The 23,874-nt window shown below is 37.7% G+C and overlaps 2 protein-coding genes across 3 annotated transcripts; one reads left to right on the forward strand and one right to left on the reverse strand.

The window, feature by feature from the left end:
- Positions 1-396: 396 nt before the first annotated feature.
- Positions 397-6,434, forward strand: LOC116302625 (uncharacterized). The gene is made up of 3 exons (XM_089032320.1): positions 397-516; positions 4,268-4,788; positions 5,346-6,434. The coding sequence occupies exons 2-3, from the start codon at positions 4,281-4,283 to the stop codon at positions 5,696-5,698; spliced, it is 861 nt and encodes a 286-aa protein (XP_088888446.1). The 5' UTR covers positions 397-516; positions 4,268-4,280; the 3' UTR covers positions 5,699-6,434.
- A 777-nt stretch (positions 6,435-7,211) lies between these two features.
- LOC116302623 (protein ECT2) lies at positions 7,212-22,954 on the reverse strand. Of its 2 annotated transcripts, none has more exons than XM_031711961.2 (23): positions 22,743-22,954; positions 22,143-22,225; positions 21,123-21,503; positions 20,777-20,850; positions 20,365-20,392; positions 20,094-20,193; positions 19,594-19,712; positions 17,526-17,591; positions 15,220-15,430; positions 14,679-14,812; positions 14,023-14,136; positions 13,510-13,578; positions 13,108-13,218; positions 12,939-13,035; positions 12,536-12,617; positions 11,943-12,021; positions 11,567-11,686; positions 11,322-11,463; positions 11,078-11,232; positions 10,552-10,640; positions 9,808-9,900; positions 9,379-9,496; positions 7,212-8,482 (listed from the first exon to the last, which is right to left on the reverse strand). In XM_031711961.2, exons 1-23 carry the CDS (start codon positions 22,792-22,794, stop codon positions 8,417-8,419), a joined length of 2,583 nt encoding a protein of 860 aa, XP_031567821.1. In that variant the 5' UTR covers positions 22,795-22,954; the 3' UTR covers positions 7,212-8,416. The 2 variants fall into 2 exon arrangements, with proteins under 2 accessions (XP_031567821.1, XP_031567820.1); XM_031711960.2 differs by having other exon boundaries at positions 22,143-22,228.
- Positions 22,955-23,874: the final 920 nt, after the last annotated feature.

Here is a 23,874-nt window from a genome sequence, read left to right on the forward strand (position 1 = left end):
CTGCTTTGTTTCTTTGCGCCTTTACTGCTGATATATTAAAGTGCTTATAAGCCTTTACACAATATTTTCAGAATTGATTCTTTAGATAGTGAATAGTTGATTGTGAAAATATTTCGTCATTTGAATGTCGGGTCTTTAAGATACGAAGGCTTTTATTCCCAATATGTTAATGACTATGACGTAACATAAGGGATCATTTAATATACAACACTGCACTCGTTTTGGATTACAGTATTTTAAAAGCATCACCCTTTTACTCGTGACTCACGTAAAGGTTCTTACAAATTTGTTTTCAAAAAATGTCCAGCGTTCAATATTAAAAGTTGCCACAAAATAACTCAAATCCCTTATGTTACGTCATAGTCATTAACATATTGGAAGTATAAATCTTCGTATCTTAAAGACCCGACATTCAAATGACGAATTATTTTCACAATCAACTATTCACTATTTAAAGAATCAATTCTGAAAATATTGCGTAAAGGCTTATAAGCACTTTAAGTACCAACGATAAAGGTTAGTACCCCAAAGCCCCTAAAACTTTAACAGATGGTTTAAAAAATCAAAACCATTTCCTTGAAGGTGTCCTCTTTAACACAAAGGTCAGACAACGTCTTTCAATAGCGTCTACGCGTCCTTCTATGATCGTTAATGTTAAAATGGATAATTCTCGCTTTAAAATGTTCTTATTTAGGTGTTATTTAACATGTTGGATGCCGTCTGAGATCAGTAGCTTTTAGTATTTTTCTAAAGCATCTTAAATTGAGCTTTGGTTTCAGCAGCTGCCCAACACGTGCGTAAAACAAGCTGAACAAGTACTAAACGCACACACACTCATAAACACAAACACCTTCCTTCGTTATAATTACAAGCTAATAACGTAAAGATATTCTTTTTTTTCTTCTTCTTCTTGGGTAGAATTATTTTAGAAACGTTCACAATCAGCCTAGTAAGCGAGAAGTTTCAAATACAGATAATACAGAGTATTAAATACGGATAAGATGTACTGTACATGGTATAAGACAGGGCTTAGAAGGATCCAGTGCTATTCAAAGCGCCTTTGCGTGCTTATTGTTGTCTTTGGTTTCAACCGTTTTAGTGTGAATCTTTTTTTGTAATTATACTTCTACTACTACACCTTTTGCTGTTCATTAAGAGAAAATGTACATTCATTTGTGCCAATAGTTGTATCAATAACGTGTAATGTACTTTCATCAACACCACAAGTAACATCATTAGCGCGGATCAACTTTCAATAACGATATTTGAATATGCGTGTACATTCATAGGCATCAATGGACAATCAATAGCGCGTTTGTACATTCATATGCGCGGATTGTATTTTCTTGTGCGCGAAATTCAACTTCAATAACACCAAATGACAAACAATTGCATTTATGGACAATCAATTACCCAAAAGTGAAAATTCATTAGTGCTATTAGCATAATCATTGACAATCTATAATGCGTTTGGACAATCATGAGGGTCAATGTTATATTCTATAGCGTGGTTCGACAAACATTTGCATGATTCGAATGAACAATAAGAGAAATAAAACAATCATTAGCGATTTTTGTTTATCACTTTAAAACGTATAAAAAAAACTCAGGTAACTGCCTCCATAATAGCGGCTGCGTAGGAGAATAGCAGTTAGCTCACTTAAAGCAGCAATCAAAGCCGACCTCAGCCGTCCAGAGATCCAACAACATACGAACGATCGGGCTGAGGCAAGACGACAAGGGATTGCTCTAGGTCACTATAGAACGCAGTTGCTAATGGAAGGGCTCCAGAGAAATGTGGCAACTATCACTATCGCTAAATGTGGTCAGTGATTCAGTTATATGCAAACGTATTTGCCACGATGTATAAATGGCGAAGAAATTAAAGGCTAAAATAGATAAAAAAATCGCTAATGATTGTTTTATTTCTCTTATTGTTCATTCGAATCATGCAAATGTTTGTCGAACCACGCTATAGAATATAACATTGACCCTCATGATTGTCCAAACGCATTATAGATTGTCAATGATTATGCTAATAGCACTAATGAATTTTCACTTTTGGGTAAATGATTGTCCATAAATGCAATTGTTTGTCATTTGGTGTTATTGAAGTTGAATTTCGCGCACAAGAAAATACAATCCGCGCATATGAATGTACAAACGCGCTATTGATTGTCCATTGATGCCTATGAATGTACACGCATATTCAAATATCGTTATTGAAAGTTGATCCGCGCTAATGATGTTACTTGTGGTGTTGATGAAAGTACATTACACGTTATTGATACAACTATTGGCACAAATGAATGTACATTTTCTCTTAATGAACAGCAAAAGGTGTAATAATATCAATACTAAGGTATTGCTTTAGCATTCTTAAAATAAAGACATGCTCGACTAATTTGGCAAAGAAAAGTAGCCTATCAGTTTAGGACGTGTACTGAACCGGAAAGTACTCCAAAGTACCCCAATATTTTGATGCGTATCTCTAATGTCTTGAAGAATTTAGAAAATAGTAGTCTGCGTAGCCTTCCCTGATAGCAGAGCCTATTTTCCTTTTGTTTTGGTTGAGAGAGAAAAATAGACTCTGCCGATGTAGGACGTTATTTCTGTCACGCATGCGTGGCGTAACAGAGCAACGCTGTCATGATTTTGACAGCCGCTCTCGTTAAACAATGTTTGGCGCCACGGTGTCTTAAAGGCCTATTTACACGGCACGATTTGCCGCGCGCGACTTGACGTATACGGCAAATTTTGGTACCATTTACACGAGCACAACTTGTCGCACGCGGCACGAAAAAAACGCGAGCAATTTACTCGTCATTAAAGCAAATGTTTCTTTTTGTAAAATGCCACCATACACAGTTGAGAAGTGCAGTAAATGATCATGTCTACCTTGTTATTTGATGAGAACATTCAGAATTTTTGCACTTCGTGTTTAATTACCGGTAAAGACGTTTTCATGGAAATCCGCCATTTTGTTTTGGAATCAGCTAGTTCCAGTCCCAATCTCGGTCAAAATCGTCATATTTACGTCATTTTCCTACGGCATGTCGTAGGGTTTTAAGCCAAAGTTTAAAATGCTACGACAAGTCTTGAGGCCGCGTACGTCTGTCGTAGGACCATTTACACGACCCGATTTTGAGCTGATTTTGCCGTATACGTCAAGTCGCGCGCGGCAAATCGTGCCGTGTAAATAGGCCTTACATTTGCTCATGCGCACTACATGTAATCGGTTAAAAACCGGTTTTAAAACTGGTTTTGTTCGTCCACAATCGTGGACGGCGGTGTATCAAAGGAAACGCTCTACATCGGCAGAGTCTCCTTCCTCCTCGCCTGAAAGAAGGGAGAGAAAGAGAAGAGAGACTCTGCTAGCAGGGAAGCGTAGCCAGGCGTTCCTTGTGGGTTTTGGGGAGGCTTTTGGGGAGGTTTGGGGAGGAGAGGAGAGAGGGAACGCCTTCCTTAAGTACAATTGACTTTTTTCAATTTCGAAAATATTAATTTCTAGTGGTTTACAGTCAAACAAGCTCACGCGTTGACCCCTAGATTCGATCAATAAAATCATTAGTCAATTATTCCTTTTATACGTACTAACCGGAATAATGCAATATTGCAATATTCCATGAAAATTCAGTTCATTATTCGACTCGTGATGAAGAAGGTAAATCATCTAAATTACAGATACCTTCGAGCAGAAGTCGCTCTCTTATTTCATAAGCATACACACTAGGTTTTGTCATTTCCATGCCTCAATTACTTGGAGTATATCATCAGTAATATTGTAGGGAACGCTCCCGCCTTGAGCAAAATGGAGACACAGTTCCATGTCGTCGATAATGTTGAAGTATTTTCTGGACTCCCCAACTAGAAATTTTCAGTTGTCGCGAAATTGCTTTATTGCACAATCCGCTATTGCTGAGATAACAATTTCCTGTCGAATAATATCAGGTAAAGGCTTTCCCGGCACATAAACACGTCCAAGACTATTTTTTGGCCGCCATGTTTTCTTGGTCTTCCGGCTGTGTTAGCACTGATTAACCAATCAAAATGTCGTATGTTGAATTTGAAGTTGATTGGAATTTTCATATCTTCGGTTTCGACGTTGTAAATTTCAACTGAATAATGAAATCAAAATTCGAAAATTCAAATCATTAATCGACTCTAGGGGTCAACGCGTGAGCTTGTTTGACTGTAAATTAAATTGGATAACCCTGGATCCTCGTCTGTGCCTAAGGTAAAAAGCTCTATTCTCGTGCTATTTCAGGCGGTTCAACACCATGATTTTTCCACTGGTCCTCGGATTGGCTTTCATTGCCACAGCACGTACAGCTCCTACAAAATGGATCGATATGTCATATCCATTCGTCGAGAATGTCACCATCTACTGGCCCGGTAATACTCTGTACCAACACCGTATGGTCTTCGAGGGACACTACCCTGGCACCAAAATCTTCATTACCATATCAGATTTCATCGGAGGTGAACATGGAGGAACGCATATAGACGCGCCAAGACACTTCAACGAAGCTGGCATAACTTTAGAGAAAATCCCTATTGAATCGATGGTAGGTGATGCTATCGTGGTGAATGTATCAGCGAAATGTGACCAAGACCGTGACTATCAAATGAGCGTTGATGATCTGAAGGAATGGGAGAAGACATATGGACCAATACCTGCGAAATCTATTGTATTCATGTACACTGGTTTTGGAAGGTCTTATCCAGACAAGAAAAAGTACTTTGGAACCAACACTCCTACAAATACCAGCACCTTCCATTTTCCAGGTAACAAGTGGGAGTAGTACCGGATATCAATTATGTTTTTTGGGGAGGAAAAGGGTAGGGATAGATGTGTCTTAAAACTTGTAAAATAATGGAAATGGAAAATCTAAATCCATTATATTGACTAAAGCATTCAACGCCAGATCGAATTAGAATTGAAGTGTTAATTTTTGTGGAGGGAGGAAAACCGGAGAAAAACCCTCGAAGCACAGGAGAGAACCAACAAACAACTCTACTAACATATGACACCGAGCCTAGCAGGTTATAGAAATAGAGCTCTGAAAAAAGTTAGAAGAGTTACGCACAAAAAGGTGCACGATAAAAAGTGGAAAGAAGACAGGGGGCTACGTAACCTTTACGTTAGGGTGTCTCTAAACTCTGTCCTCTAATATAAGAAGAACGACCATAGATGTCAGTTTGCGCGAGCTTAAGATTTTCAATAGTTTATTATGCAGTGCACTAAGTTTAATATCTATTGCTTCGAGAAATATCAACTCAAAATCGAACAAAAAAAAATCGACTTGATAACTTACCAGAATCCTTGTTTCTTTCTTTCAAAGGAATAGATCCGGTCGCGGCCCAGTGGTTGGTCGATAACAACAAGATCAAACTCTTTGGCATCGACACTCCTTCTTTTGACCGTGGCCAAAGTCTTACATTCGGTTCTCATCTAATCCTCTTAAAAAGAAACATCCCTGGTATAGAGAATGTGGCCAACCTTCACCTTCTTCCACCCAAAGGTGCCGAGGTGTTCGCTGCTCCCATGAAGATTAAAGAAGGCAGCGGAGGACCTTGTAGGCTGTATGCGAGAATCGCAGACAAAATGGTTGTCAGTAGAGGGGTCGACCCTGGGTTCCATTTGACGCCTGGTCTTGTCTTGATGTCGATCACTTTCTTGCTTATTAATTTTTAATGTGTGATTTTCAGTTTTACATCGATGTGTAGATCAAGGCTCAGGCCAAACGTCGAGCTTCACATGAGTCAAACCTAATTTGAAACAATGGATAATAAGGCGGTCTTCTTTGATGTCATGAGGTTCGGCGCATGTGAAGTTCGACGTTTACCCTAAGTAACATAAGCCTCAGTGTTAAAGCGGTTTTCTTATCAGTGGGGAACGACCACGGCATGACACTGATTCGTAACCGTGCTTTGGCCGTATCTTAACGTAACTACGAGCTGTGAATGACTGAATTGCTGGAAGACAATGAGAAGAAGTTACAGTCGTACCGTGTACGTGCAGTAAGTCTGTACCGTGTGTTTAATTTCCCACTCATATGAAAACAGCTTGTTCCACTGACGTCTTTACTTAGTTTGGTCGAGTCTCCGTCACCCCACATAACTCACTCACTCACTGCAAAAGTAAGTCTGGCACATTTGGGAAGTGCGCTGCCAGCAAAGTCATTAATGTGTTTGGACTACTTATAGCTAGTCGTCTCGCGCTAACGCCTTGAGAACGGTTCAAAGCTAGGACGATGTCGTTAATCCCATGCCGTGTATCTTTATTTTCACGCTTAAGTGAAAACTCCGCTAGATAGTTTTTTTGATTGACATATTATGTCATAAAACAGTGGCGAGAGTCAAGAGTTGTCTCGGAGTTTGAAGTACAGACAACACACCTGTTAGCCAAAATACATTCATAGAAGGAGTAATTCCTTGTCAATGCTTCTTTTGTAGTTGTGATCATTGTTACTTGGTGTGCATGGTATGTGTATCAGAAACTAAGTCCATGCTGTATATTATCCGATCTCGTACCAAGAGCCTGTTTTTTCTTGCCTGCTGGCATAATTCAATGTTTTCTCATTTCAGACCGCGGGTCATACGTTTGAGTTTGAGTTGCATCCATATTTATGTATGTTCACATGTGCCACAATTAAACCAAAAAAAAAAGATACTCTAAGGAATGGAACACTATCTGAAATGATATAAACAATACGCCCTAGCTACCTTGACCTGAACACTGCCCCTATTTGAACACCCCTATATGGAACACTGCCCCTATTTGAACACTGTCCCTATATGGAACACTGTCCCTATATGGAACACTGTCCCCTATTTGAACACCCCTATATGGAACACTGCCCCTATATGGAACACTGCCCCTATTTGAACACCCCTATGTGGAACACTGCCCCTACATGGAACACTGTCCCTATTTGAACACCCCTATATGGAACACTGCCCCTATATGGAACACTGTCCTTATTTGAACACCCCTATATGGAACACTGCCCCTATATGGAACACTGTCCCTATTTGAACACTCCTATATGGAACACTGCCCCATTTGAACACCCCTATATGGAACACTGCCCCATTTGAACACCCTAATATCGTACTCGGGGCTCGTATTTAACACCCCTATACTGATCAGTCATCTGATGTAATCCATATTAACTGGGTCTAGTGACCCTTGTTTTTACAAGTCAAATATTTAGCCTCTTTTAATCATTTTAAGATAACCATTAGATATTTTATACTACACTCTTATAATTATCATGAATCATCTTATTACTCGCATATTTATAAGATAGAAAGATCAACGGTTTGGGTTACCTGTGGTCAGTGTTATTTTGGAGATCGCTTGACACAGATATCCCTTGCAAAATAGATTTGTTCACAGATTATGGTAAAGATTAAAGTATTATATACAAAGATGCACCGACTGTTCAATGTGCTTACTTCAGAAGTTATTCTAAATAATTAAGTTTCAAAAATAAAGGACTACGAATAGAGCCGATATCAAAGAATGTTGGCGAACTCGCGTTTTTAGCCTTATTTACCCGAAAGTAGATTTATGCTAAAGCTCAGGTCAAACGTCGAACTTTATATGAGCCGAACGTAATTGAAACAATGGATAACAAGGCGGTCTTCTTTGATGTCATTAGGTTCGGCTCATATGGAGTTCAACGTTTGACATGAGCCTAACACAATTAGACCTCAAGGTTTACGAGTTAATAGTAGATTATTTGGTCTTCGCGTCTAATTGTTAACTTGAATGGGTTTTACGTCGTTGCGCAGCCTATGATGCGCGATAAGTTAATGGAACGAATTTCGAAGAGAAGAATTAGTGAAATAGTCGGTGCTGGAAGAATTAACTTTTCATATATTGTTATCTTTGAGGATGCGATGGAGTGAAAACATTTAACCCGAGAAATAAAAAAATGTTAGTCAACATGTAATACTCATATAGACACAAAAGAAAACAATGGAAAGAGACTAATGTGTATTAATCAAATCCAACTAGTGGTCTAACATCAATGCTGCGTTCTGATTGGATGAGCTACCACTTGGCTATATCCTACTACTGTAGTAGCGAAAAGTGCCGGCTTTGAGATGCATAACATTAAATGTACTTTGAATTCAAAACTTGTTAGCATTCATATATTTGATCGACTAGTTGGATTTGACTAAAACAATTAGTGCTCTCTCCCCCACGGGTTTAGTTACTTCACTCTAGGATCAAGTAATGTTAATTACAAGGATTATAATAATACTAATGTTTTGCCCGAATAACTGTATAACAATATAATCTATACCCAACGCCCTTCGCAATGAATTTTCCACTATTCATTGACTTGAGCTAGTAATTTCTATATAACAATGAATTTGATCTAAAAAGACGTTCTTTGATCTAGCGTTCTTCGCTGATTGACATTGATCTTCGAACTTTCAAATCGACATCCATTAACTCGGAGTCCTAAAAAGAGTTAAAAACAGCGGATTTAGCTACTATTTCTTATCGGAACAAATCTCTTTTACCAATATGGTGGAGTCAATAAATTTGTGTGAATAGTCCCCTTTACGGTTCCCTGCGGCATCTTGAAAGGTAGCCGTTCCTTTGCATCGAAGCGAGACGAACGGTGAGCTTGCAATGGTAGAGACCTTTTTTAACATCTTGGACAATTATTCACATGTCTCTATCATTGCAAGCTCACCGTTCGTCTCGCTTCGATGCAAAGGCACGGTTACCTTTCAAGATGGCGCAGGGAACTGTGAAGGGGACTATTGTGTTGGTGATAAACGCTATAGTCAACTGATTCCATTAGTAACTTGGAAATCATTGGTTTGGTGGGGTATGACAAAGGCAACCCGGATTCGATCTACTAGAATATGTTAAAAGTCGCACGGGTTTACAATGTAAGAAGTATTTGTTAGTTCTATAAGTTACATATGTTTTGTCTATCCCTTGTCCAGTATAAATTTATGGAATGTTGGGGAATTAGAAAGTTGGAGCAATTCTCTATTGAATAGCCATGTTAGTGGCTATAAAAACATCAACCAGATGCATGGAATACTCAATAGACCTCTTCATCTTGGGCGTAATATTTTCCCATTTCAAACCACGTGTCATTGTCTTGAGAATAAAATTATTTGTTTAAGATGCATCCATATTCGTGTGCCTTCTCATGTGCAACCGTTAAACAAAGAAATGATACTCTAGGGAATGACAAATGGTTTGAAATGGTAAAATATTACACCCAGGGTAAAGAGGTTTATACCATTATAGCCACAATACGCGTGTATCCGTCTCTCAATGGTATAACGGAAACGAAAGAAAAAGAGAGTTTTCAATCTCCTGCTTTATGTACATACCATCCCTTCACAGACGCTCATTGCCCTACCGCGCAATCCTATTGGTACATTCTGGTTGTATATTGATGATGTTGCTAAAGGACTCGCACCAGCAAACACCTCACGACTTGGAGTAACACTGGAAAATAATGAGATGAGATGAGTTGGGAAAGGAAGTGAAAGGGAAAGAACTGAGATATGAGGAAAAATGAAAGATAGTGAAAGATAGAAACATTATGAAAAATGGAGGATTAAATGGAGGAAAAGTTAGATAAAAAAGAATGACTGAGAAAGGACTTTTAAAAAAGGACTCAAAAACAACAACAACAACGAAAAAGCAACAACAAAAAACAAACAAAAAAACAACAACAAAAACAAACAAACAAACAAACAAAACAAAACAAAACAAAAAAGAAGGAAAAGAAGGGGTGATATTTTTTTCTGACTTACTTCGATGAAGAACGTCTGACCATGTTACTCTTTCTTGGTGTTTTATTCATTGACAAGGCACGACTTACTTTTCTGGTTGTACGTTTGGCAACCCTATCAAAATAAACAGTTTGGGTGAGCTGTACTGAACTAGATATGAAATCAAAGCAAGGAACAAAAACATTTTTTCTGGTTTGGTGTATTTCACCAGGCTAAGTAAATGATGCAACTTTAAGGATTAATCAGACCCATTGGAGCATAATCTCCCCATATCAATTTAGCAGACAAGACGATATTGCCCTATTTCACTATGACGTCACTGCTTGTTTATATTGGGGATAGAATCGCCAAATCCAATAGAAAATTCAACAAAATTTGCTCCTAGCGAAACAGTTTAATCTAAAATAGCCTGGTTTTCAGATATAATATGTGTTAATATGTACTAAAAATATTCTGAGAGTTTGCTGGCTATTCTACTTCTCTTCGTGGATTGATACAGGTTTTCAGAACAATTTTCGGTGAATTTGCGTTGATCTGACCCCCTCCGACGACCATGATCCTTTGCATTTAAACAATAGATTGTTTTGATTTGACGTCATAGTGAAATAGGGCAATTTACTCTTCATGAAAATTGTTGTTTGGGTGCGCCAAATCGAGCAGCTCTGGGAGTTGTTACAAGTGATCCATATAATGTGTGCGAGGTGAATAACATACAATTTTGAGCAGTCGATATTGAGAGGGGTATTTTCATGGATGGGGTGTTACCTAACAGCTCTACTTAGTGTACCACCCGTAGAGAGGTCACTCTTGCTCAGCATTAACTCCTGAGGATCTACAGTTGTCACAAAGTTTTCCTGGCGAAGAAAATAGAAACAATCATTAGACCCTGGCTAAACGAGGAAACATGTTTCCCGCGCGCATATTCCCCGATGATTCCAAGTTTAGCCAAATGCGAAACATTGCTACGTGCAACAAATTTTGCTTCCAAGACGCAAAAATGTTTCTGCTGTGCGGCAGAAACATCTCATGCTTCCAAGACGCATGGAAACAATGTTTCCCAATGTTTCCTCATTTAGCCACGAAAGTCAACATTCTAAAAGTTCGTTACTTAGCAACGCTAGCTCTATCTTGAAAGTGCGCATGCGCTAACCGATATTGAACAAACATGTTTCCCGATGTTCCCTGACAGTTTTTCCACCTTTGGAAACATTTAAGTTAACATGTTTCCTCGTTTAGCCAGGGCCTTAGACAACGATTTGATAACAAAAAATATGAATTTAAGCTCACTTACAGTGTCAGTGGTACATGCGGTATTTGCCAGGCCCATGGTAAGTTTATATAACCAATCTTCTTTCTGGATGTCATCGTTGATGAGTCTGAACATCAACAGCTTTTCTTTCATTTCATTAGCAACGCGATAGATAATACCAAACAGATTCTGACAATCTAGAGGTTGAACAGAGAGAACATATAATTATGGATGGGCTACCTGTGGTATTCCCAGTAGTGCTTTGCAGGCAGCGAGTATCAATTACCTTCATTATCTCGTATATTGACCACCCTTCTGACGTGAGATAGAGGAATAAATTCTAAGTGTTTGTAAGCCTTCTGCGGGGTTCGAATGGCCGCAGGACTTTTCATTGCTTTGTTTATCTTCATCCCACGACGCTTCGTCATCTACAAAGAAAGAATGATTATTACATTTGCAACTCAAAATCAAAGTAGTGGGATACCTGTGTTAGGTGACACAGGGAGCCCGTCACAGTCTTTCTTTACGTACCTCTAAACTGTCGTTGAATAGGAATATCGTAACGGGTTCTCCTTTGCCGCATACGCCGTCTCCAAGCTCAAAAGTATCAGCTTTAGTAACGTAGCTACGATGTGACGATAAAATGTACGCCTGGGAGGGAAAAGCAAATAAATGTTTATGAGACAGGAAACGGAAATATTCAGAGAGAATTTCCACTGGCAGACACTGATTATTTTTGCGCACTTTTCGACGCGCAACCCAAGTTTTTTTTTGTTTTTTTTTTTTGCGCGCAAATTATGATACATTATCATAGTCATAATTATCATTACGAAATAATGTTGTTTCGATCAAAAATTTATTGAACAAAATTTATTTCGCAGAAATGCACGCAGCAATCAATACTTACAGGGCAGCCATCCACGTCTCGTAGGATCTCGAACATCTGTACTTGACCTTCTGTTTTTCGTTTGTCTTCATTGATATGCCTGTTTCATGAGATTAATACAACAAAGATTTACCTAACATATATTATAAAGACAACTGGATATGGACATTAGTGGAGAATTACGATTCGTGTTTCCAAAGCTCAAAAAAAAATAAAAAATTCCTGGGTGATATTCAAATTTTATCAAACCCTGAAACGACCTCTGCGCTCATCAAAGGCAGAGAATGGCTAATTCATAAATCGAACTTGAAGAAGGAGGAAGACTCCAAAGAACCAGGAGAAAAAACTTGAATCAAGGGAGAGACCCCACAAACTCTTCTCTCTTGGGATGTTGAGTCCAGGAATCAAACTTGATATCCAAGAGGTGAGAGGCGAGTGCACTAGCAAAACACCACTCTTGATCTCATAATGCATAGGGTTGCGGTACTAAATTCCGGGGGGGGGGGGGAGCAAAAGTTCCGCATTTGGCATTTGCGAATTCAACTCAGCAATACTATGCTTACCACTGAGAGGTTGTGTGGGAAATGTATGGGTAAATTTGGAATCATACTTACATCATAACGTTCTTCAGGGCGTCAGATGCTTGCATAAGAGGCACGTAATCAGGATTGTTCTTGTCTGTTCTCTTGAGAATATCTGGAGGGAAGAATGAAAAAATGTATTATTCGTTGTCTCCAAATATAAGAACGGAAGAGCAGTTTAGCAGCAGTACTGGCACTACAAATAAACAAACAAACAACAAATAAATAAACAAACAAACAAGCAAATAAATAAATAAATAAACAAACAAATAAACAAACACGTTGCCCGCGCACTTGGAGAGGACGGCGCGCGCATGGAAAACCACTTGCTCGCCCCGTTGCCTAGTCTTGCAACAAGAAGCTAACAAAAAAGACGCAGGGTAGAAAAGGACCTTTGCGCGCAGGTCATACCACACTCTTTTCAAAAAAAACTGACCTGATAATAGAAGATTCATACTCGGTAGCCGTTGCACGGGTCGTATAAGCAGCTCAGCCAAAGACTGACGACCACATTCTGATTTACTCAAACAAGCCTGCCAAATAATATGAAGATTATTAATGGTCTAACTAGGGTAGCTATGTCAACAATCACTATGGTAACATACCTTGAGGAATGCATGGAATCTAGGATTTTCTCTGTCGTGTTTGTTAACAGTTTCTTTGCTCATCTCGAAGTAGTTAACGAAAGGCGGATAGACCTTGCACAGTACGTCGGCCTGAGGAGAAGATACAATTGTGAGATATTACGAGAAGTTACAAATTGGGTTCACTCTTCATCCCTCGTTTAACAAGTTGCGCAATTTTTGTTTACCTTATTTTGCTGTTCCGAAACTTTTATAAATAGTTTTACCCCTCCCCCCTACCCCCCTCGTTCGAGGAGTTGTGACCCGAGGAGTTGCAAGCTAGGGATTTTAAAGCCACACAGGGTTCCCTTTGGCTATATTTCTTCATGTTTAACGATATGAATACGATTTCATTATAAAACGTTAACATGTCTGGTTTCTTACGTGGTTAAGAATCACTTTTCCAATACACTTGTCTTCTGACCAGGAAGATATAATGGCTTCTATCTCTTCCTACATAGAGTGAAAACATAGGCATCAAAACAGGCGTGAAGCTTCTGCTCATCCAATTAGACGTACATTACAGGGAAACAATGTAAGAAGCTACTTAAAGCTTCGTAGCTTGTGTTGTTCGTGGTCCCTGTCTTCTTCGCAACCCCGCAGAATATCGAGCAACACAAGCTATAAGTTTTGCATTACTTTTAGCCCTCGCTAGTTTACTCTGGGTTTCACAGGCTTTCGCGATAATCGTCTGCCGTAAGCTACTTAAGCAATGCATGGGACGGTACAAATATTTGCACCAAGAATATTATTACTCTTATCTTACTGCGCGCTCGTTATGTATGTTAAGTTATCCCAGTTCACCACCTCCCTGGTTAGCCTGGATGAAAGCGAGTTCCTCTCGTGGGATTGGGACTTTCTACACAGGGTACCCAAAGAGAGAAAGTTACTACTTACCATGATCTTAGTATGTACATCGAGGATGTCAGGGAGACTACCAAATATGGTTTTGATACTCTCTGTAGGTACGATAGGACCACGTGGATCGGTCTCGAGGGGCTCCTTGAACACCTGCGAAAATATGAACCAAGTAATAATTAGTAAAGTATATCCTTTGCGCATTGGAACGGACTAGGGAGAGGGAGGGTGTGACTTCATGGTATCTCAAATCCTTTTTTCTAGGGAACAAGGTCAAGTCAATGGTTAATGATATGAACCTAATTTGATTGATTTAGGTGGTAGGTACCAGTAATACCCCACCCCCTCCCCCTCAAAGACCTGTTGAAATACTTGATACTGGGGGTCTGTAGTGACTATTTCTATACACCAATACGTTGTTTAGCATACATGCAAATAGACAGTTCATTCATTTCCGCTATTTTACTTTTAGTTTTGTAGATATTTGAGGACAAAATCAAGATTTAAATTTACCTCAAGAGTTGGTGGTTACCAGGTTACCCCACCCCTCCCCTCTCGGGTCCGTAAGATGAAAGTTGTTTTGCGTGACGACACTGATAGCGACTGCGAGGGAGTGAATAAGTCCTCCGGACTCCTGTACTTCAAAGTAGTACATGCTAAAGTCGTAGCAGAGTCAACACTTCTTAGACACATACCTTCAATATGGTAGTCAGTATTCCAACATAGTTCTTTTCTGTTTGGAGTAGTTCCATGGTAACTTGTTGTCTTGCTGTTGGAGCAGGTTTAGGGGTGCTAAGAGGGGTGATGGTACCACTGGGTGTGGCATCGCCTGATAAAAACAAGCACGCATATCAATATCGCATATTACTACTTAATCTGTACCAACATGCAACAAGGAGTTAACCCACACAACCCTATTCATATCTCTAAAAGACGCGCGGAAAAATGTCTTGATAAACACGAAAACGAGGTAAGTGATGACAATCTACCTAAATTGGTTGGACGTATTATTTTCCCATTTCAGATCACGTTATTAATATTCACTAGGCAATAAGGGTCTTTGCGTCAAATTGATAATCACGTAGTATCATAGAAAAAGCAAGAATACTCAAGGGAATGACAAATGGTCTACCGGCGATTAGGTCTATTTGCTTCGTTTTTAATTCGTTGTATATACGAGTCTCCGCGCTACTTTTAGAGATTTGGATACGATCTATCGATTGAAACTTTACTGACCTCGTCCAGCTACTGGGGTGGCGGGCGACAGAAGCGTGTAGTCGAGCAATGAACCAGAGACTGATAACAAGTCCCCACTCTTTCTCTTGTTTTTGAATAGAGGAGAGTCTGGGGATAGCAGGTCAGTGATGTCAGATTCCTTGATTTTTTTGCGTTTTCGTTTTCGTCCTACGCTGGCCGGAGTGTTCTGCTTGGTGGTTTGATCATGAGGCTAACAACAAAAGAAATAATAATAATAATTAGAGGAAGGGATGCATACTTGTATATCTGGGTCGTTTAAACCTGATTTTTACTAGCGATCTTAGCCTAAGAGTTTTTTTATTGGGTCCAACGCAAGCACAACACAGAGGTCCAATACTCCCATTTCGAGTTTGCCTTTGCTATAAGCCTCGATTGTGTACAATTTAAAAAAAAATTAAGGTCCATTTTATAGTAAGGAATGTACGTACTACGGTACAATACGAGTTGATTAAAATGCCACGGGTATTGGTTGAATAGCAAAATATTTTAACGCAAAACCGAGAGTAAGGCCGAGCAAAGAGAACTCGAAACTGGAGTACTGGACTTTCTTTTGCTAACGTTATGGAAAAGCAAGCTTTAAAAAGAGGAATAGAAGGCGAGCTGGTGAGATTTAAATGGTTACTGATTTAAATGGTGTACATCTTTGAAGCTCATAAAACTCATCCCCTCTCCCTCGAAAAGTGGTAAAGTCAAAGCTCAAGTCATTTTGAAAATTAAGACAAATCTTCCTTATCGACGAGGAATGTTTGTCACAAATCGCAAGACATAAATCTTATAAGTATATAAGCCATTCCGAGGTGGAGGAAAAAACTGGATCGAGCCGTTGGCATTGCAGTGCATTGTGGGGCTGTTCTATGGGACTTATAAATAGATACCATCTTAGAAAAGTGTCCCACAATGCACTGCAATGCCAACGGCTCGACCCAGTTTTTTTCTCAATCTTGGAATGGCTATTTTGCTGCACAAAGACGAGCAATGTTACGATAATAACGCTCGATATGGTCTTCAGGATATATACATTGCGGAAAATAATAAAAATTTATTTTATTCTTACATGTTAGACTTAAAGTTCGAAGCCTCTTTTGGCAGTGTTTCTACTCCCTAGTCACTAATACTACATTAAATATCTTACAACACGCAACCCTCTCTGAGTTCGCATGTCCTTGAAAAGAAAGACCACTTATAGGAATGAGCTGACGCGTGATTCCACAACAAAAACAATCAAAAGTAATAAAACCTCCTAAAGATATGAAAACCGCAAAGGATTTAAAAAACAAAATCATGGTATAATTGAAAGATTTTCTGAGGTGATGTGGACTGTAGAATGAGGAACTAAAAACTAAAGGGAAGTTTGTTTTTGGGCTGCAAAAATGGGTGAGCTATCTTTATTTAGGTTTTAATCTAAGGAATAAAAGCGAAATGAGTTTTAAATACCGAGTTAAACTCGACAGGTGTCAAAATAGTCTCAAAAATTTAGCCAGAAGTATTTTTACAGCAAAAATATTTTTACAGTAATTTTGGCCTCTGACGCGGACCTCTTTTGAGACCTCAAGTTGGCATTTGATATCCTTGCGGCCTAATACCCCTAGACGGGAGTCTATATGCTTAACATGTGACATCTAATGAACCTCTGGGAAGTAGTGGTACATCGATACCTCTATTAAGCAGACACCCTTTATCTGACGGACACTACCTCGGATAATAACCGGAATATTCTTACTATGTCGATCGTAAAACAAGCCTATATACAGCGCACACAAGGCATGCAAGGTCCCGTAGGCATTCGCTTAATGAAGGGAACACTGTATATTTCTAATGGCCTAATTGGCCCTAGCTCCAGGTGCTCGCCTAATACACACTCTATTTATTTGATTAGTTTATTACTCCGTAATTAGCGGTCAAATTATTACGAGTATGACCGAAAAAGTTTTTGAAATATACTTTTTTTTCGTTTGTTTCACAGCACTTTGCAAAGTGCAAAAGTTGCTTTGAAATTTAAGGCATAAAGTGTACAATAGTGTAGAAATCGCCGCAGTCTGTGCAAACCAATGCAGTGTAATGCAGTCAGCTTGGGCATAGACGTTGAACCTTAAATGTATCGAGTGCAGCAAAGACAAAAGATCAAGGCGATCTTTGATCTGATTTGACTAGGTACAACAAAGGTTAAGGGCTGCATGTAACGGGCATCATATTACAAAGACTACTACTGTTTTTGAGATTGCATGTTTCGCTTTCAATGAATAAACAATAAATAAATTCTCAGTAAATGAATGGTGAAAACTTACGGTGGAGGTGAATGGGTAGAGCGATTCATCAGCACATCCATCCATGTGAATACTTGCCCAAAACCACTAGAATAAATAAGACAATATCATAGAAATAAGCAATATAAAAATATAGGATGAAAGAAAGAAATAAAGTGAGAATATAATGACTGAAAATAGCTACAATAACCATGACATTGGGCAAATAAAAACAACTTATACAGTTCTTTAAGTCGTCGCAAACTAAGATATAAAAACTTTTGCTTCTAGTCAGAAGAATTTTGTGTGAATACAAGAAGAAAAAAAGGATTTTTCGATTCCCTGTCTCAACGCCTCGACCGACACCATTCCCTAATGTGCAGCATGGTTAGATATCTCGTACAGACTCCTAGACGCTATACCAGCAGCATTCAAGTCACTAACTTGCCTTTGATAGTAAAGCATCTTCACTGTTATCAACAGGAGGTTGTAATTCAGTTTTGGAGAATGTTGGAGCCATGATGTGACAGATATATTGGATTATTTAACACGAGTATTTTTGTTTATTTTCGTCGTACGGTTATACTTCCTGTGTATTGGTTACTTTAGATGCTGAAAGCATTTCATTTTCATTGGTCAGGGATATTTCAGTTTTCGAGTTTCGAGTCTGGATTTTTAGTGAAGACTTGAAAACTTTAATAAATGGTTTCCTGTTTGGGTTCAAATGTTCTTCTCTTGGAGATCAAAACTTAAAATCGCAATTAGTTTAAAAGTATTTTTTTTAAACTCAAAACTCGAAAATGTGTACTTTTTTTGCTTTCCCGTCGTGTTCACAATATTCACGATCTCATAAATTTTTGTTAAAATGTTTTGTGTGCTAGAATATCACAGAAACAATCTTTGTAATTCATGGCATTTTTCTTAACGTTTTAAATTCACCAAAAAATTTTTGTTTCGCTGGAGGAGACGTATTAGGGGTTTGAATAAGGCCGGTGAGGGTTCAGAGAATGCACCAGTAAATGAGCAAAATTATCTGACTTGAACTACAATTTATATCTCAGTAATTTGTAACATGTTTAAACTCTCCGGCTACTTCATGACCCTCTCTTATCATTTCAAAACTTAATGAAAACCTTGCCGTTGATTGACGGCATGAACTAGATTGATAATGAGATCATCATTATCAACAACGATAAAACATAATTTTCAAGTACAAAATTAATATAAGTTCTAATAAGTTTTAATATGGTTCTATTTAAAGAATTATATTTATTTAAAGAGAGCGGTTTTGGAAGCGTATATAAAAAAGCGCACACTCTTATTGGTTAGTTCAAGAAATTAATGAGGTGCGTCCACGAAAAGCGCGCACAGCAGTTGGTTAGTTAAGTACATTTACATATCTTCCATGAAAATTCGCACTTTGATTGCTCAGTCAGAAGTCTATAACATGCTGTCCATGAAAAGCGCGAAATCTGATTGGTTATCTAGAAAACAATAACGTGCCTTCCAAATACAGGGCGCCTCTGATTGGTTAGTTAGAAGACAATATGCTTTCCACCAAAAGCGCACACACTAACTATTTAATCATCTGAAATTTGCCAGTAGAATTTGGTAATGATATCTATTTATATAGCACTCTTTTCCGTATGCATATGTTCAAAGGCGCTTCACAATGAGTTTTGAACGAGAGGTGGTTAGTATGAGGCGTAGGCACTGAGGGTGGTCACAGCCAGGGTTTCTTTACGTCCTCAGTGGTTCTTTTATGTCACTCCGATATTGGTTAGTAAGTGTGAAGAGACAGGACCACCATTTAAAGTGGTCATACGAGCCACTTGAACGTCTAACCATTTATTTGCAGATATTATTACAAAGGCAACACCTTCTCCTCAGTTATTTTAAGACCCTGAGTGTTGATCCAGCCGAGGCATTCCACGACCTCCCTGCACAACAGACCGACGCTCTTACCAACTGAGCTAACCGGATGGTGGTATCTTTGAGGTTGTAGTAACTTATCCTACGATTTTTTCCAATCCCTGCTTTCAAGACCTTTGCAAAATATTTACTTTGACAAACAGGCAACAAAAGTCATAGGATTGACATGCATGCTTACCTCTTGTTTTACTACAAATGTTTGTGACGAGTTTCTGATGTTATCAGGAAGTTCCTTAACTCCATCCTCCACCACTACATGAGTACAGCTCGCATTACTTGAATCGACAAATTTACCACCTAACCATTTGGGAAAATCAACAATTAATAATGATTGATGATTGATGAATAATTATTTTTATTAATCAAAATGAATACTGAACATTATTTTAAGCGGTACCTTGTAACTATGATAAGCTATAAAATTTTTAATAATAACTTAATATTATTTTAACTTAATGTAAACTTATACTTGGATAAACTATTTTTAAATAAACTTATAAGATAGATATTTATTTACTTCAATGCGTTAGTGATACATAATTGTAAATTTTCATTCATTTTTTTTTTAATTGTTAAGCACTATTGGGCTTTTTATGGAAATAGGACTATATAAATAAATAAAGTTATTATTATTATTATTATTTACAAATTATCATTTGGGATTATTAATTATTATACCTTGTTGTTCAGTTGACTCTTCCATGTGTTTCTTCTCCTCGTCAGAAAAACCATAAAAACTCAATGACAAACCATGGAAAGGAGCCATTTTGAATTTGTCCTTAAAAAAAGATAAATATAAAGCTCTTTTTAATATGCTATATTGTCCATGAGTTAAAAAACATTCATTCGTTTGTCATGTTTGTAATCAAAAATGATTTTCACCTTTGGAACTATCTTTTTCTATTTATTATAGCATATTACATACTGGTAATCCACAACGAAAACTTACCATTTCGTCACTAGATGCAGACACATTCCTAGAAACAACAATGTATTATTAATATTATCATATAGTTAGGATAATATGCGTGCACTGATTGGTTGAAAACTGTGCTTTTTTAGTGAATGGAGCACAGTGCTGATGCCATCCGCGCGCATGAAGTGCTGCTAGATCCTGCTACCGTCTTTCTTTTTGCATAAATAAATTCAATACCAAAATAAAATTAGTAACTATATAATAAAATGAATAAAATCGCTTTTTCCATGCTCTGTTCAGTAATAAACCACTTAGGAAGCACTGGCCACTTCCTCTGTGCTTTATTAGTGAAAACGGAGCATGGAAAAAACTGTTTTATTTGTTAAATAAATACAAATTTTTGCCAAAGTCTTTGGATTTTTAAAATATGAGAATAAATACATACAAATCCAATTTCTTGTCCCAACAAGCATAGATCCAGTCCACTGTCATAATTGGTTTTCCTAGACTAACTGCAGTCTATACAAGACAAAGTATGGATAATAAATACATTATCAGATAATAATAAATAGATTATCTTTTTTTAATACATCCGTTTTTAATAAATAAACAATATTAATCAACTTTGCTTATACAGGATGAGACTTTCAAGACAGTAATTTAACTGATAAACTGTGGTCCTCTTTTCTTGCCTCTAGTTGATTTGCGAAGGACTGACATTAACGTGGTTATCCAAGCCTTTGTGCAAAGTACTTTTAAGATACAAAAAGTATTTTCTGGTTATAACATACCCCATATTTATGTCCATGGACAGAGCTTGCTACCAGGTGCGTTACCCGCCCACTCAGCTCACCCCGAATGCTTCCACCCATGTGATGTACCAAGTTACACAGCTTGCCCATTTCTTCCTTCTTTTTGAACCCAGTGAAACAAATGATATGATTAGCCATAATGGAACAGTAGAGCGGCCGGGAATTATATGGGAGGGTTAGGTTGTTCTTGGCGCAAGCCAGTACAACAGGTGGACCAATGATTCTTTGTTCTTCTCTGTGGAGGTTGAGGAATTCTTCCCCTTCAAAGGGGTCACAGACAAAGACTGTTTCTACTTCATCGTTGATTGTTTTAAGGATGTCTTTGGTGTCTTCTGTTTTTATGGTAGGGATTTTAAGAGTCTGAAGTGAGTAAATAAAGACTATATTAGAATATATAAACTTTTTACTAGAGTGCATATTACATATCATTGAAAACCTTTGTAAGAAACTGCACAAACTTGCAAAATTTGGCAAGGTATAGTAAGTTCAGTAAACCCAAGACATACAAAACTTTGCACTAATTAGTACAATATTTGCTAGTTACTGCTATTTTCTTAAACATGTGAACTCCGTAGTCCTTAGCTGCACACTGAAATTTGCTTTTTGCTGCCGTCAATCAAAACTAATCAGTTGGTACCTTTCATATTTTTGACTGGCGGTTGAGAAAAAGTAAAATTTCAGCTGTGCAGCTTGCAGTTACAGAGTTTGCACGTTTATAAAAATGGCAGTATATTTTTCATGGATGTGTGGTATGCAATCTACCATTATATTATCATTGAAATAGAACCAACAAAGTTTAATGTCTTGTTAGCTGACTAACACTTCAAGGACAATCAATCAAAGAACTAAAATAAAAAAGCAATATCTCAAGGGAGATCTTAGAATGAATTAAATACTTTATAAATCATCTAATCCTCATATCTGATTCAAGGTTTATCAAAGCCATTTATAACAGGCATTGCGTCCTAAACTAATGTACACAACAGAACTTTTTTTTACCTCCAAAGCCTTCAACAGTTCTTCATTCTCAAAATTCTTCTTTCCCACAATACAAACCCTTGTCTCCATGCCGGAGATACTGCCTTCTGATAAAAAAGATATAAATCATCCATATCTTTTGCAGAATATAACATAATCACTAAAAAATATCCAATCTATTTAAACTAGATCCTTTTGGACGCGATCAATGTACAGATTTGTAAAAATAAAATACGAACTCACAGATCAAACAGTAAATATTCCGTATTAAACAAAAGTGACAAATGATTTAATATTTCTGATTATGAAACGAAAAAACTTCTGCGTTGTTGTCCTTTTATAGTTTAAGATATGTTCTTATTTCATTGAATTGACTTATTTTTCACATATTTTTTCCCAAAGAGAAACATTCAGGAGATCGATCGCTAGAGAATAAAAATTTTGAAAATATCTTAAAGCCGAGACATTTTTTTATCCAGAAGTATCTCATATAAAACAAAAAGCTTCGTAAATTGAAATAATAATTTTACGTCAAAGCTCCCAAACAATTTACAATAAAATATTTCCAGGTAGGAGAAATAAAAAGAAAGATAAAACAGATCAAAAGAAGTATGTTTTTACCTTCGGCACGTGAAGGCGAATCGTTGGATTCCACTGAGCTTTCCTCACTCATTTTGCCCTTCAACCCGCAATTTCTTAAACTTTTTATCGAATTCAAGCTCTTATCTGTAGCTCGTAGTGGTGTTTCAGCATCTAAAGTGATATTTAGAGGGGAAATAATCTAAAAACTTGTGTAAAAGAGTTAGTGAAAATATTCGAATGAAGAAGTGAATATTCAAAAATGGCGGTTGTTGACCGTTTGGCATACGATACCCATATATGGTAAATAGTGTTCAGGTCCCTCGCTGTATACCGGAAATGAAACCACAGGAACCCCATTAGGTCTAAATGTAATTATGGACTTCCACTTTGTAGGACACTTTGTAGGTTTTTTAAAACTTAACACACTTCTTCAGTAGCAATTTTAAGGTTCATATGGGAGAAATGGAAATGGTAATTTTAGTAAAGGGCCAAATGAATTTTTGTAGCATAAAGAGATTATTTATTTATGATAATTTATCACAAAAGTCGCACAAAAGGATCATATAGGAGTCGGAAAGGTCAATAGGAGCTGGATCGTTATCAAGTGAGATATTTTGAAATGCTTTTATGAGTTTATTTTTGATAGAAGCTCAGAAAAAATCGTAAAAAATGTTGAATAAATTCACAAATTCTCACTGGGTACCCTTATAAACTGTTTCTTCTTAAAACAGCACATTTTTCATTTAGTTCAAAACTAACCGCGTCAAAGCAATTCCTCGAGTAGTCTTTTACTTTTTAGATCAATTTTAAGTTGAAATACCAAATAAAAGTTTGGTGTCGATCCCACACTCCACTAGAGAAAAATCCAATCCAATAAGACAATCCGGTTCCTGATTTTCCACAATTTTGGATTTTTGTACTAAAACCACCAAATTCCGATAGAGCAAGTTAAATAGGTATCAATTGGGTAATTTTTCTTGTTTTTAACGTGAAAAAGCAGCGGTTTTGTGGGAATCAAAGTATCGACCCGCAACCAATTGTACTCCATTACTCACTCCAACCCTCGCCACAGGTAATGGATACTACAAATTGGACTTACAACAGCTTGACAGAACATATGCACTACTGTCGAACGTTAAATATGAAGGCCACATGTTTTTTAACCACTGGC

The sequence above is a fragment of the Actinia tenebrosa genome, unplaced genomic scaffold, assembly GCF_029948245.1.
Source record: "Actinia tenebrosa isolate PJP-AT-01 unplaced genomic scaffold, QUT_ActTen_1.0 PGA_scaffold0__85_contigs__length_37466705, whole genome shotgun sequence".
In the NCBI taxonomy this organism is placed as follows: domain Eukaryota; kingdom Metazoa; phylum Cnidaria; class Anthozoa; order Actiniaria; family Actiniidae; genus Actinia; species Actinia tenebrosa.